At 46.7% G+C, this 16,228-nt stretch overlaps 2 protein-coding genes across 2 annotated transcripts; both read left to right on the top strand.

Moving 5' to 3' along the window:
- Window positions 1-979: 979 nt before the first annotated feature.
- On the top strand, window positions 980-2,011 carry LOC112302025 (melanoma-associated antigen B2-like). Its single transcript, XM_024557561.2, has one exon. It carries the CDS (start codon window positions 980-982, stop codon window positions 2,009-2,011), a length of 1,032 nt encoding a protein of 343 aa, XP_024413329.2.
- Window positions 2,012-11,534: 9,523 nt separating this feature from the next.
- On the top strand, window positions 11,535-12,617 carry LOC112302026 (melanoma-associated antigen B3-like). Its single transcript, XM_024557562.2, is given in 1 exon segment — window positions 11,535-12,617. A coding segment is annotated over 1 exon segment (1,083 nt).
- Window positions 12,618-16,228: the final 3,611 nt, after the last annotated feature.

The following is a 16,228-nucleotide window of genomic DNA, read 5'->3' as shown; positions in this document are numbered from 1 at the left end:
CTTGTTCCCAGAGCATCGCTGGGAGGAGACAGGTTAGGTCAACGTGGCAGCCTCCCGGCAGGAGTGGCAGGATTTCACGTTATGCCAGGCATCTGGGAGAGACCATGGCGGACTTTGGCGATGGGCTGCACGAGACCATAAAGCGTCCTTCGTATTTTCCATGCTGGCAGCTCTCTAGGATAGGTTTCAGGCTGGAGTGCCCACCAGTCTTCACTGAAGGGAAACAGGGTAGTGACAGAGGTGGTCCCATACTATCAGAGAGAAATTACAACCGAAGGAGGGGACAAATTTAGAACTGGAATTGCGATGCTGTTTGGAACCAGCTAGGATGGGAAATTCCACTGAAGGCAGCAGCCCCCACCCACTCTTGGGCGCCATGCTTTGGTTACGTAAGGTCAACTTTATACCCTCTTGTTGGGTCTCCCTGGGGGATGTTGCAACTTACTATGAGCAGTTCTCCTCCAGGAGTCCAATTGAGCAATATTCAGAGGGCTCAAGCAACCAACCAACACAGAAAAAGGAGGACATCAAAGCCTCCTCCCTACCGTTAGCTGTCAGCCAGGGACACCTCAGAGATGGGCAGTCAGGTTGAGCTTCCCCTGCATTTCTTCATATCAGGTCTAAGGGAGCTAAGACCCTTAGTCTGTAAGTCTAGCCACCATTTAAAGAGAAGGCAGAGGTGCCAGTCCTCACAAGGAGGCAAACTGAGGAGCTTGACTGACAACTGATGATACTCATGAACTCGGGGAACAAAGGAGCCCACCAAACTCTCAGCACTGAGTGTCCTCTGATAGGCAGGAAGACTGAGGCTCCCTTCGCCTGGGTCCCAGGGAGTGTTGAGGTGTCAGTGTCAGAGTAGCAGAGGGGAACTCAACTGGCTGTTGAGGGTGCTCACATCTTCTCTTTCTCCATCCACCAGGTGCCCAGATCACCTTTTTTTGGCCCACACTCTTGTCGGCTTTCCTGAAAAGCACCCATCATGCCTCGTGGTCACAAGAGTAAGCTCCGTGCTCGTGAGAAGCGCCGCCAAAACAGAGCTGAGACACAAAGTCTTCAGAGTGCTGAGGCCGCTACAGGAGAAGGTGCAGAAGCCGCTTGCTCCCCCTCTTCAGTTCCGGGGGACGCTCCCTCGAGCTCCATTGGTGCCGGCCCTCTCCAGGCATGTCCAAGTGGCCCGGCCACCACCAGTGCCGCTGCAGGTGTTTCGTGCAAAAGATCTGCTGGAAAAGCCAAAGGCCATGTTTGGAAGAGTAAAAATTCCTCCCAGGCCTCACCTTCCACTGAGATCTTTGCCCTAGATGTCCTAACTCAGAAGGCAAGTCACTTGGTAGACTATCTTCTGACTCAGTATAAAACGAAAGAGCTCATTAAGAAGACCGACATGCTGAAGATAGTCCGCAAATGGTACAGGAAGGACTTCTCTGAGATTCTCAAGATGGCCTCAGACCACATGGATATAGTGTATGGTCTAGAATTGAAAGAAGTCAAGCCCAATGGTAACTTCTACACCCTCGTCCCCAATGAAGACGCCACCAGCGATGAGAGTGTGAGCAGAGCCTGGAGATTTCCTATAAAAGGGATTCTGATGCCTCTCCTGAGTGTGATCTTCTTGAATGGCAACTGCACCTCTGAGGAGGAGATCTGGGAGTTCCTGAATATGATGGGCATCTATGATGGGAAGAATCACTTCATTTTTGGAGATACCAGAAAGCTTATCACCCAAGATTTGGTGCAGGAAGAATACCTGGTGTACCGGCAGGTGCCCAACAGCGATCCTCCACGCTATGAGTTCCTGTGGGGTCCAAGAGCCCACGCTGAGACCAGCAAGATGAAAATCCTGGAGTTCGTGGCCAAGATGAATGATGAAGTCCCCACTGCCTTCCCAGCCTATTACGAAGAGGCTTTGAAAGATGAGGAAGAGAGGGCCCAAGCTGCACCCGGTGCTAGCAGTCCTCCCAAGGCCAGGGGTCACCCCACGGCCACATCCAGCCACTCCCCTCAGCCTGAGTGACGTCAAGGTGGAGCGTTCCCTTTTTGGTTGGAAAGGCCCGCTAAGCAGCTTCCTAATATGCAAAATGTCTTGTTAGCAACCTTTGTGGTGGTATTGTGCGTTTTCAAATGGTGTGCTTTTAAGCAGAACATTTCTTTAGATTCAGAATAGAAGTTTAAGAATGACAGGGGTCACACATTTATTGCCATATACCAGGTTAGCGGTAAGCGTTTTGTCTTTGAAATATAAATTGGGAATCCTTCAATCACTTTTGTGATCCCGAAGAAGGTAAAGTGGCTTTAGGGTAGGAATATCTTTAGTGATGTGAAGGGAGTTTACACTGACGTAAGAGGCAACAGTAGATGGAGATACACAAGGGTAGATAAAGTAAAAGTTGGCCACTTTATAACTTTGTGTTCAATTACAGTAGATGTAGAATAGTATTTTAGATTCAGGTGTACAACAGAGTGATTACACATTTGTATTACTTACAAGGTGTTCACCCCCTTGAGTCTACAACCCACCTGAGCCATATGTAGTGATTACAAAATAATTGACTACATTAGCTACGCTGTACCTAGCTGGGCTGTTACAGACACGACAGGGACGTGTCCCATCTGTAGAGGAATGGATAAAGAAGATGGGGTACATACATAAAATTGGTCATTTCTGGTTTGCCTCACTACATGCAGTCTTCTGTTGTGTAAATGTAAAGACATGTACTTGGATTTGCATATGTTTTCAAAAATGTTTGACAATATAAACGATAGTGAATCAGAGCTCTCGGTTCATGGCTTTTATTTGACACAGTTAGTAATGGAGCATCAGCTCTTTGGAAGTCTTCGTGCCGCCACTGGGAGTGCTTGGGGAAAGGAGACCCTGCCTCTGCCCATGCAGTTTGATTGTAGGAGCAGCTGTCATTACCGAGGAGGGTGAGATTCTCTCTACTTCGGAAGGAACCAGTGAGAAGTAAAGCGGGACTGGAGATAGCGTATTACCTAGCCTTTGTCACCGAGCAGAATTTAGTACGATTCGGAGGTCGATGAGTGGTGATCCGGGGCCATATCCAGTCACTTCTGTTACCCTGAGTGAGGTCTGACATGCAGTCTTCACGCTGTGGGTGGAAATGCCTGATGAGCAGTATTCCTGATGAGCACAGGTATCTTGTTCACGTCTTTTCTGAGGTAATTTTCAAGTGGTGTTCTGTCAACAGAAAGTCTATTTAGGTTCAAGATGTAAGCCTACGAGTGACAGGGATCACAGACATACTGTGTTGCATGTCAGGTGTAGGAGTGAGAGTTTTGGTTTTTCAAATTCACCTTGAAAATGCTTAAATCACTTTGGCGATCCTGAAGAAGACAGCATGGCATTCCACTCGGGCTATATTTGGTAATGTGAAAGAAACTCAAACAGAAATAGACCTGGTGAGAACATAGAATGGTAGAAAAATATAAAAGTTGGTCAATTACGGGTTTGCCTTACTCTATTCAGTCTTTTCTTAAATGTAAAATTTATATACCTGGGTATCCTTAGATTATTCCAAAATGAATGAGTTTCGGGGAAAGTAAACTGATGCAGCCACAGTGTAAGACAGTATAGAGATGCCTCAAAAAGTTAAAAATTGAACTACCATATTCTGCAGCTGTTCCAGTACTGGGCACTTAGGTAAACAAAGTCCCTAACGTGAAGGGATAGAAGTACCCCCATGTTCATTGAAACTGTATTCACAGTAGCCACGACATGGAAACAACCTCGGTAACCATTAATGAATGAATACGGAAAGGCACTGTGATACTCGCACACACACTCACCCACTCAGGGAAAAAGATACATCAATCAGCCATAAAAGAGAATGAGTTCCTGGTATTGGTGACAGCACGTGTGAGGTGAAAGAAGGGGTAATGTTCAAATGGTGCTCTTTCATTAGAAACTTTTCAAAAGACAGAGACAAATACCGTGTGGTATCACTTACATGTGGAAACTTTAAAACACACACTGATAAATTAACTCACGGATTGAAGAGATTGATGTTCGCCTGGGGGTGGGTGGTGTGGGGGTGGGGTGGAAGTTGGGCGACATTGGTGAAGGTGGTCTAAAAGTACAAACTGCCCATTATATAAAAAAATAGTCCCTGGGGATGCAACGTACGGGATGAAAACTAATAGTTAACAATACTGTGTTAGTTGTGGGAATATAGACTAGAGATTATATCTAAATGATGTAATTATATGAAAGAAAGTAAGCCATGGCTGGTGTGGCTCTGGGGAATGAGCATCACATGGTGAACCACAGGGTTGTCCATTTCATTCCCAGTCATGACACATGCCTGGCTTGCAGGCAAGACCCCAGCTGGGGGTGCTGGAGAGGCAACCACACATTGATGTTTCTCTCCCTCTCTTCTCTGTCCATTCCTGTCCTTATAAATCAATAAAATCTTTTCTAAGAAAGAACCTGTAGGTAAAAATTTTTCAGCGTATATGTTACAATACTTTACTTTTGAAGAATTGCCTGTGTGTCATACGTTCTGCCTGCAGACATTTGGTATCTCACAGTCCATAGGGCGCAAGTTAGGCGTGGAGTCACTGGGATCCCTAGTTCCGAAACCTTCCAGCTCTGCAATCATTGTACCTGTTGGCTTTGTTCTCATGCGGAGCTCAGGAGCTCCTTCCAATACCACGCATTTTGGTGGGAGCAGAATTCAGTTACCAGGAACTGAAGCACCTATGTTCCCATTTGTGTGCATGCCATGGGCTAGGGATCATTCTCGGGTCTCCCTTGGGTCTTTGCTATGCTATGCAGCACCTTCCATCTTCAAAGCTAGCCAGGAGAACCTCCCTCTCACCCTTTAGTTGCTCTCACCAGGAAAAGCCCCATCCGTTTTAAGGATTCACCTCATTAGCTCTGGCTCATGGAGGGTAATCTCCCTACTTCAAGAATATCACATTTGGGACCTCCACTACATCTGCAAAATCCCTCATAGCAGCAACTAGATTAGTGTCTGATGAATTAACTGGAAGAAGATGTTTGTGCGCCAGCAGTCAGGAATCCAGGAGGTCGTCTTGGAATTCCGACTGCCTGTGCCCTTCAGGTACTTTGGTTATGTTGGTAATTAAGAGCTTCAACCTTTAAAGGTACGTGATAGGATAAATACTGTTATTTTGTTTGCCTCACAATAACTTGAGGGCTGAGGGTGACATAGATGGGACAAGATTGGCCATGTGTTGATACTGCTGAAGCTAGGAAATGAGTACCTAGAGCACTGGTTACATTATTCTGCTACTACTGCAAATGTCCTAATTTCTTCACAGAAATTATCCAGAGCATGACGAATAAATCAAAACTTCCAAAAAAATTTTAATGGATTTCATACACATTCATTTTTAGAGAGAAGGGAAGGGGGGGAGAGAGTAGGGAGACATCCATGTGTGGTTGTCTCTCATGCGCCCACCTCCCCCCGGGGACTGGCCTCACAACCCACACACATGCCCTAGACTGGGAATCAAACCCGCGACCCTTCGGTTCACAGGCTGTCACTCAGTCCACTGAGCCACAACAACCAGTGCCAAAACGTCCAAAAATTTTAATCCAGCAAGTATAATATTATAATATAGACCCGTTAAAAATAGCTCAAAACCACTTAATTTATTATTGTACTACTTAAGAATATTACTTATTTCCCACGTGACTTAAGAACCTTGTTGCGAACACTCTCAAAACCTTAACTTGAACTTGACAATATGCGACTAAACTAGGTATCCATTTACCGGTGACACACTATTCCACTTTTGAAAACTTACCCTTAAGGCATACACTCAAATATATAAAAATATATACATGTTCTTGTATCAATTGATTGAAAAAGATGTGGTATATCCACACTGAGTCAGAGCTTCAGCCCGGGTTCCCCTACTGCAGCTAAGGCCAGTTTGCTGCCCGGGGCATGTCCCGCAACTCCTCCCACCCCTGGTGAGGTCTGAGACACAGTCTTCACTTTGTGGTTAAAGAAAGCAGCCAGTCTTCTAACTAGTGACGAGCCTACGTGAGCCTCCTGCAAACAAGGACATGCTCTACTCTTTTAGAGTATGGGGAAAAGTAGGAGATTGGTCTTTTGTTTCTAAAGTAAATCTTGTTCCTTTCCATTACTGGGTATTGAGCTCCGGAACCTAAGATTACGAGTGACATGGGTCACACATTTATTGGAGACTACCAGGTTGAAAAATAGGACTTCTGGTACTGTGTAAAAATGGAAAATCCTTGGATCATTCATCTGATTTAGACCAGGATACTATAATATTGGAGTATGCATTAAAAAAAAAAAAAAAAAACAATGGGGAGGGGATCTTACGACCCAGTGAAGCCTGTGTTACCACGACAATGGAAAAATATGTAAAACGTTTTCAACTCTTCCTTTGTTTTCTTCCTTTTGGGCTCTTTGTAAAATTGAAGAATATGGATATGGGTTAGCTAGGCCAACTGAAAGATGTTGGAGACATTAAATTATAATGAGATTGATTTCTTGTACACTTGCTCTTTACAAATCCAAATATTACTTCAGCATCTGCTCTTTGGAAGGCACCACACCATTGGGGATGCTATGAGAAACGGACCCTGCCTTCGATGCCCATAGGATTTTAAAGTCTAAGAGCAGTTTTCATATGAAGTAGGGAGTCAAATTCTCCAAGAGATCTGGAGGACCAGTAAAATTAAGAGGTCAGAAGCAGGGCTTGAGGTTCCTGATTTCGGGCCTAGCAGAGATGCCATACACCACCGTAGTTAAATACTAGGAGAGTGAAATTCATGCATTGAGAGGTAATGTGAAGGTGACAGCATGGTGGGCTAGATGAGGCTGTGATAGAGGTGGGAAGGGGCCAGGCCCTCAGATGCTGGGTCTCAGAGTTGAAACACTTACACCTGGAATGACAAACTGCCCTTACCAGGTCTTGTGGAATTTTCTCGGTAGCCAATATGTTTTCTTTTTTTAATTTTTAAAGCTTTTTCTTATTGCCCTTGAATTACAGTTGTCCCAAAATTTCCCCTGTTGCTCTCCCCTGTCCCAATCACACCCCTACTCCCTCATTCAATCCCCAGCCTGTTGGCCATTACCGTGGATCCTTTATACATGTACCTTGGCTACAGGCTTCCTTTTCTTTCCCCTGGTCTTCCCCCTTCCCTCCCTTCTGCTCACTGACAGTTTGCTCCTTACTTCCATGTCTCCGGTTCTATTTTGCTCGTTTGTTTGTTTCGAAATCATCAGTAGACCAGAGAGAATCTCCACATGGGACAGGGAAAGGGTGCATCCTGTGCTCCTCTCCCTCTGCACGTGGCCACAGTGCACAGACAAGTTGCTGTATGCACGTCAACGCCGCCGGGTATCTGTGAAGTAAGGGAGATGAGCTGCGACGGAAACTCAGGAGCCATCGGGTTGGCACTCTTCGCAGTGTGTCAGGGAGTCACAGCCCATTCTGTTAACATGCCATTCACGATCCTTGTGTTCTGTTGTTGCTCTTGTTGTTGCTGTCATGTGGCAAACTCTAAGACAAGAGCACGTTTGAGCGGATGGTGAAATAATGAAGATAGGGGCGGTAAGTATGGAAGGTCGGCTAGGTGGGAAGAAGAAAGTGAGTCTTTGAAACAAAGTTTAGAAGATAAGAGTTGTATCCAGCTGCAAAAACACCCCTACACTCCAAATGTGATTGAATGGGAGGAAATTTACTCAGAGGGTCTCCTCGGCAGCGTTCTGGACTGCTTTTGGTGTTCCGTGTACTAGAGTGCAACATATGTGCTGCTCTCTACTGAATGATTTTTTATTCCTTTAAGGTGAGTGGTATTTTCTGAGGTCGAAATAGTCGTTATCATAGACGTAACAGATATTGTGCAAAATCTCAATGAATAACAGGCACTGTGCAGAGTTTTACGTCCATGGAGCCCAATCCATGAAGCCTACCAGTGAGGGCTTTAAAGTACCCCATGGAAAGAGCAGAACCCGAGACCCCTAAACAGAGAATAGGTGACAGGACTGGGATTAGACCCCCTGGACTGGATTTGTCCAGAGCTCCCAGGAGAGCACTCTCTGAAGCCAACCCCGAGTCGGTCAAGTCACTTATGCCTACTACCCCAAAGGACGGCTCAAGTGATAAAAGAGAGGACCTTGTGACCAAAACACTGGATGGACTACATAACAAGAGCAATTAGAATACCCACATAAATAAGAGGTGTGAATAAAGGAGAGATCATGCTTGGTGACAGTATGATGAGCTACATATGCAATATCAGATAGTGTCAAAACATCAGCCAGGGCTCACACACACCGCAGGCTCTAACCTTCTTTGCTCCCTAAGCTCGGCTCATGAAAAGGAAGAATATATCAGCTTTCTTTTCTCGGACAGCCCAGCACATGGGCTCTGATATATGCTGCAGTCGCCTAACTCTACATCGCTGTTGGAGGGGACCCATTTTCTGCAGGTTTGCAGGAAGGAAGAAGCCCGAGTCCTAGCAGGGAGGTGTCACCACCCAGGAAGCATCGTACGTAAGGAAGAGTAGAGGGAATAAGTCAGAACGCTAAGCCCTGGCATCACAGCCTCGTTGTCTCTCCTCGGAGGCCTCAGAGGACCATGATCGTATGAGGATGACCCTGATTTCCAACTTGGAATTCTCAGAAAACTGCGGTATTAAGGTAACATGAGCAGAGTCACTAAAGCAAAGGCCAAAGCTACCAGACTGTTCATCTGTCAAAGTAAGGACCCCGAAGTGGACTAAGGGTAGCACCCAGAGCATGAAAGGAGTCTCACAAAATCTCCTGTGCTGCCATCCCTGGGAAGCCCCTGGTAGAGATGCCAGGCGGATTTGGGACTGGGAAGTGTCAGGGAGGTGAGCAGCTCCGTGCAATGCATACAGTTTTCGTCTGGCAGAAGGAATGGCTGGGTCTCTAACAGGAATCCGTCTATATGAGTATCCTGAGCATTATGAGGGGCTGCGCCAAACAAACATGGGGGTCACATAGAAACCAGGGCTTTCCATGGCCCTGGGGAACCCAGAAGCCCTGCCACTGAGAGTCCACGCTTTCCACGGGGGTGCCTAATAGGATCGAAGCCCCGTGCTGCAAAGACAGAATCTTGCACCAAGGACACCCGGCGCTAAAGGAGAGGATCACCCCGACAAAGCCACAGCCTCCCCGTGTGCCTAGCCTGGCGTCAGGCCAGGAAGGCCCAGGGCGCACAGCAGAAGCTGTCCACCGAACTGCCACATGGAACTCAGGAAAGTGACCGTTTGGTTTCCGGCCGGGACCACCCCTGTCACTAGAGGGACGAGCCGAGGCTCTGAAGACACAAAAGTGCGGACCCTGAGTGAGGGCCTAGGGCCCACCCACTCCGAAGCAGTGGGGTCCGTCGGGGCCCCCACCCCCCGGCGGCTCTCAGTTCTCAGGCACCCTGGACAGCCCCACCGGATAGGCCCCACCCACTTCCGCCCGGGGGCAAAGGCCTTTCCTGTTGCAGTCCGAGGGCGGCTTTCCAGCTCAGGCCGGAATCCCGGGACGGTCCTCGAGTCAGGGCGACGACTTACAGTGGGACCTGCGGAAACCACAGCTCTCCCGGAGCCCAGGTGTGCCCACGCCCCATCCCTGCCCTGCCGTCAGGCTCTGAGAGGCCCCAGGAGAGCCTTTGGCTGAATTCGGCCTGGAATGTGTTAGTGAGCAGGCCGTCCTTGCTCTCTGGGAGTAGCCTGATTTGGCCGGTTTGAACTGTTTTCAAGATTGCCTCCGTACTTAAGATTGCTCTTCGTCTTTCTGTTTAGCCTTATGTTTTCTGTTATTTTGCTTTCTTCTTTCCTTTGGGCTGTATTTCTTTCTTCTTCCTTTTGGCAACCTTACTCTGTTTCTAATGTTAGGTAGAGTTACTTTACCTGTACTCTGTCTTGTTAGTGTGGCCTAATGTAGTAGGTTTCCTGAACCATCTAGTGACAGAGCTTCCCTTGTCCAGCAAGCTGAGACTCCAGTTGTACCCTTCGTGTGAGCTGAGTACTCCCTTGTCTTCTAGTTGGGTCTTGATTGCTTTCAGCAGGTCAATAGCAGGTACTTACCCAGGCCATAAAGCCTGTAGGGCTATCTCTGACCACTGGTCAACAACCATCTCCCACCTATGCTTGTGCAGGGACTGGATGGTTGTGCTCTCACATGGTCTCTATCTGTCCACTGGATCCACAGGCCCAGAGGTTTTCTGTGTGGTGCAAGCCATTGTCAATGACCAACAGTTTTCTGTCTGGGGTCACTTGGCATAAGCTATAAAGCGATCTGCAAATGGCTGGTGTCAGTGCCGAGCCTGGGGCTACTTAGCAAAAGGAACAGGGGCTTGGCTCAGCTGTTGCTTATTTGAGTGGGTTTAGGACAGTCTGTAGCAAGAGCCTATACCAGGCAGTCATATGGAAAAGCACTGTTACCAGCTAGGGTGGGCCAGAAATTTGGATGGGACAGAACCTTAGATAATCAATAGAGCAGGGCTAATCATCTCAGCCACGTTGATGGAGTCTTGTCTCACATATGGTGCCATGGTTCTGTGGCTGTGTGGGGCAGGGCTAAGAAATAGAACAATGGCTGCTGTCTGCAGTTCTTCCCAGGAAGAAGCTGTCACCCAGCTGTCACTCTGATGCCAGACAGTTCATTTGCTCCCTCTATGACATTGGTGCCCTTCCAGGTGCTGCCCTGGTGCTGGAGCCCAGAGGGAGTGATCTGAGTGACTCCACATGTGAGGATGTTCCAAGAGGAGGCGTGTGAGATTCCTGCAGTATCTTCTGCTCACTGAACCCCAACTGGTTTATAGCCAGAAGTTATGGGGACTTATCATCCTAGCACTGGAATCCTGGGCTGGGGTGTCTGTATCTGACCCTCTTATTTTGATGGAATTGTGTTCACAGGAGCCTTTCTGAGGATAGGGACATCAGATCCACAGAAGCAGGTGACCAAGGCCTTACCTAGAGTGAAGGTGAGAACCCTGAATGAGGACTTAGGGCACCACCGAGCTCAGTACAATGAATCCCATGCAGTTGTCAGCAGTGGGTGCCCCCTAGCAAGGGTGGTGGGTTGAGGTGCCCATTTGGATCCTCTTAAGATGCCAAGAAGATGAGGACCTGGATTTTAAGTGTAAATGTAGATCAGCCAAGAGCAGGGGCCCCAGGCCGTGCTAAAAGTGGATATGGTGGTCTCAAATGTGAACTTGGGAGACCCCCATAGTCCATAGCAGATGGGGCTCCACAAAGACTAGACCTGCCTGCTTCTGCGGTCAGGCCTGGTAAGCAGTGGTCAGGCTGCTCAGCTACAGGCCGAGGCCCACTTTAATGGTTTCCACAGGGTTCTTGGGGGACAGGTTGGTCAGAGCAGGAGCTCTGTAGGTGCCTAGACCACTTCCCTCCAGGAAAGCTACAGAGTGGCCTTCTTAAGGTCAAGGTAGTATATCCCTGACGAAGTTGCTCAACCCTCTCATCTTCTCTCCTCTCATGCCCAGGTTGCCTGCTGTCCCACCTGCTCTCCTGACTACTTTCCTTGACAATCATCATGCCTCGGAGTCGTAAAAGGAAGCTCCGCATCCCTACAGAACAGCACCAGGCTCAAGGTGCAATCCAAGGACTGGGAAGTGCCAAGGAGGAAGCACAAGCCTCCTCGTCCCATCCTCCATTGGAAGCTGCCACACAGAGGAAGCCTAGTGCTAGGTCACGTAGCTATGTCAAGTGGCTTCAGAGAGCCCTGTCCACCATCACTAAGTCAGCAGGTGTTTCAAATGTAGGATTATCTGAAGGAGCCAAGTGCAAAATGGAGAACAAGCCAAGTTCCTCCAAGGCCCCACCTTCCATGGCGCAGTCCCAGAGAGAAAGTCTGACCAAGATGACCTGTATGGTGGTGCGGTTCCTGATGCAGATGTACAAAAGGAAACCATCTATTAGGAAGGCAGATATGCTGAAAATTGTCAGTAAAAAATACAAAAATCTCTTCCATGAGATCCTCAGAAAAGCATCTTCCAGTAAGGAGGTGGTATTTGGTGCTGACTTAAAGGAAGTTAATGCTACACAGCATTCCTGTACCCTGGTCAGCAAAATGGATCTCCCCAACAATGAGAGGGTGAGTGGTGGCAGCAGGGGATTTCCCAAGTACAGTCTCCTGATGAATATTCTGGGCATGATCCTCAAGAACAGCAATTGTGCCACTGAGCAGAAGATCTGTGAATTCCTAAACAAGATGACACTATATGCTGGAAAGAGGCATGTTCCATTTAGGGAGCCAAAGAAGCTCATCACCCAAGATTTCATGAAGCACAAGTACCTGGAGTACCGCCGGGTGCCCAACAGTGATCCTCCACGTTACGAGTTCCTGTGGGGTCCAAGAGCCCATGCCGAGACCAGTAAGATGACCGTGCTGGAGTTTGGGGCCAAGATTAATTACACCGTCCCCAGCACCTTTCCATCTGGGTGTGAAGAGGCTTTGTGAGATGAGGAAAAGCCCAAGACAAAATGCCATGAAGGGCTGGTACCAATGCCATGGCAGTGTTTGATTCAGGGCCATGTCCAGCAGCTGCTCCCACAGCTGGTGAACTTGAGGTCCATTCTTCATTCTGTAGTTGAAGAGAGCAGTCGGTGTTCCTAGCAGTGGAAAGCTGGGTGTGACTGAAGGAACACAAGGTATGATACCTTAGTGTTCCTATTTTGTGTGGGCGATTTGGAAATTCATCTGTGTTTTTACTTTGTTCTGTTTTTAGTGGGTTTACTTCTAAATAAAGGTTTGTCTGTCCTTATAATCTAAGTTAATTATTTTGGTCACACTTGTTGTTTATCAGGTTTAAGAGTGAGAAGTTTGCTGTTTTTTAAAACAAGTTTGGAAAACTTACATTTTGTCAAGTGATCTGGTGCTAGGTAACATATGCATTTCCTTGAAAATGTAAAGACATGAAGCAGTAAAACATATGGAATCACCCAATAGATAACAACTAATATGTCTATATTGCCCTCCCAATCTCTCTTACTCTGTTTTATAGAGATAAAAATAACAGCAAGTACTTGACTAGTTATAGAATGTAGTGAAATAAGTCAGTCAGTGAAAGACAAATACCGTAAGATCTCATTTGTAAGAGGAATCTAATGAGCAAAATAAACTAATGAACAAAATAGAACCACAGGTATGGAAACATGGAACAGACTGAAAGTCACCAGAGGGATGGGAGAGAGCAATAATGGTGGAAAGAAGGGGAAGGGACTAGAAAAATAACTTGTATGAATGACCCACAGACATGGACAACAGCATGGGGATTGACTGTGGGAGCAGGGGGAGGGGCTGGGATGGGAGAAGGAGGGCAAAGTGGTAAAAAATGGCACAACAGTAATCCAGTAACAATTAAAAATGATTTTATAAAGTAAAAAAATGTAGTAATAAAACATTTAAAGTAATAAAACTAGTAAATTAGGCTCCATGTCCATAGGCTCATTTAATCCCCAAATAGTAATCGCACATCTGCTATAAAAAGTCTCCACGCTAACGCTGGAAGAGGTGAGAAGCAGAAGACCTAGCTACAGCCCCTAAACATTGTAGTGCTGAGAACCAGCTATCATATTGGGGAAATGGTAATATACAATGTAAGAGCCACAAAACAAATGAAATGACAGGATAGGAACAGAGAAAGGGGGTTCCAGAGATGATTGGTGAAGTGTAAATGCCTTGAGGCAAGGCAGTATTGGATCTTGGGAAAAGAAAAGTCCCTCCTTGGGAGGGAATTTCATTTAGCTGTATGGTGGGCAAGATAATGCTGTGGAAATCATGAGCAGAGGACAGATAGATGGCAGGCCACATAGTTGAAGACAAAGTCTGGAATGGGAAACTGCACTTAACAGTTACTTTGAAATTCCAAGGAAAGGGCACAGAGATAATCTGGGGCAGGGATGGGACAGGCCCTGTGCTCTTGTCCCAGTGCAGGTGAACACGGTGTGCAAATTAGATATTTTAGTCATGTGGTCTCCAGGGAATCCTTAAGAAATAAGCGTGATACTCCCTTTAGGAAGGAATGCCCAGAATTCGCTGGACTGACACTTTTCCTTGAGCTGGAGGAGTCTGAGTCTGTTCCTTTGGAAAGACGTTGGCATTAGGTTACCTTGCGTGTAATGTGGCCAACTCTAGGCAAGGTTACATTGTTGCTGGTGGTTAAAGGAATGAAACTAGGAGTGGCCTAGAAAGAAGGGCAGCAGAGAAGGGGCTAAGACTTTGATCCTTGAAACACATTTTGACAGTTTTCTGGTACATCTGCTGAGGAAGTCGACCTCAGACTAATGGACATTGAACAACATACTCTAAGGGGGGAGGGGGGAACATGACTGAGTTCCCCTTGCTAAGCAGCATTTTGCCTGATAGGGTTTTCTTTGTCCTAGAGCACTGATATTCTCTGACATCTCTGGGATTAAAAACTCAATCTCAGTGTAGTGGGTTGAAACCCCAGGGAATAAATTAATCATGGTAGGAACTGGCATCCCTTAAAGTCAATACAGGCCGGGCACTTTGTGTGCATTATATACCTTTGTGTGCACTGGCCCCCGAGATGGAGCTTATCAAACCCATTGCACTGATGAGGAGACTGAGGCTCACGGTGTTTGCTAATGTGCCTGATTGCATACAATTGTTAAGAGAAAGGGTAGGAGCCAGACCCCTAACCTGAATTGGTCTGAAATCGACAGTTTTCCTCCCAAGCTGAGTCCCAACTTTTGAGTCCCTTCATTCACCTTTCTTTTCACTTCTCCCAAATGGATCTTAGGTGATTAAAAAAAAAAAAAAAAAAAAGCAGTCTGTGTCCAAGACTCTAGATTGAAAGACATACCAGAGTAATAACAATTTTGAAATGATTGAGACATGTGAGTAAAGGAGAGACAGAATATTGGCTGAAAATAGATCATTTACATATGCAAAATGAGTGCAGCTCAAAACATCAACGGTTCACAAAACCACTTTGGACAGTGTGTTCTGGATAGAAATTGAAATCTGCTCAAACAAAAGTTACACAAGATGCTGAGTCTAGCTGGAAACAGAAGGATATGTCCACACCATTCTTTTTTCTTTCACAAGACATCTGTCCTGGAGTCTGTGTCTAGAGTTACAGTGCCCTTATCTCATGTTATTCCTGGGTCAGAGAGCCATTCCCTGAAAAGTGTGCAGTAGGGAAAATGGTAAAGAGTTTACAGAGATGTGGTCTTTACCAGAAAGGTTTGAATCAAGAAACAGGAGCCATAAGGAAAATTCCCAAATTGAACTGGAAGGATCAACCTGCCAGGCAATTGTCATCCTGTGCATCCCCTCACTTATTCTTCAGGGCTCTCAAGGACTTGTGAGACAACCCTCAGAGGATAACCCAAGACCACTAGAGGGAAGGGTCCTAGTCTCTGACACAAATGAAAATGAAGGATGAATTCCCTGAGTGAGGAATGAAGGATGGATTGAAATCCCTGAATGAGGAATGAGGGGAGCACCTACACAGAACGGTAAGGCCCGTAGATGCCTGACTTGTTGGTCAGCCCTCAGAGTCCCAAAACAGCCTTGACAGGATATGAGTGAACCTGAATTCCCTTTCAGAGGTCAAGAAGGTAAAGACCTTATTTTGAGGTTCATCGATGCTGGTGAGTAGAGGTAGGATTTCCAAGGTGTGCCAGGAGAAAGGTGACCATCAAACTCTTATCAGTGGAGACATCACCAAAATCTTTCTATTCCATTGGCATGAGAGATCCAGGAATAAACATCAGGCAGAGAAGGTCTCAGATCCTCCTCAGGTGTCATGGAGGAGTTGCAGTGTGATCAGAGGGCTGAGACCCCACTTTAGCAGAGAGAGCAATCTTTGGCCTTCACATGACTCAGATTGAGGGTACTGAGTTGGAACCCTCAGAAGGATCACCATCACAGGGCCTCAACCTGCATTCAAGAGTTACATCCCCAGTGCTGAGGTGAGACTGAGGACCCTCCCTCCCTTTTATACTTGCTGTTGTTTCATACAGCAGTTCTAGCTTTTTAGCAGACTGAATAGAAAGCACAGAGGCTACCCATGTACCCCCTTACCAGAAGCACTCACAGCCTCCCCCACAATCAACATCCTGCCACAGAGTGGTACATTTAGTACAGTCTATGAACCTACATTGGCACAGTGTTAGCACAGAGTCCATGGTGACATTAGACTCCATTCTCAGTGTTGTACATTTTGGGAGTTTAACCAATGTATGACAGCTTGTAGC

The sequence above is a fragment of the Desmodus rotundus genome, chromosome X (assembly GCF_022682495.2).
Source record: "Desmodus rotundus isolate HL8 chromosome X, HLdesRot8A.1, whole genome shotgun sequence".
NCBI lineage: Eukaryota > Metazoa > Chordata > Mammalia > Chiroptera > Phyllostomidae > Desmodus > Desmodus rotundus.
This window is presented reverse-complemented; position numbering and strand designations above follow the sequence as displayed.

Coding starts and splice junctions, on each gene's coding strand:
- LOC112302025 (XM_024557561.2), top strand. CDS start 980: ATGCCTCGTGGTCACAAGAGTAAGCTCCGTGCTCGTGAGAAGCGCCGC.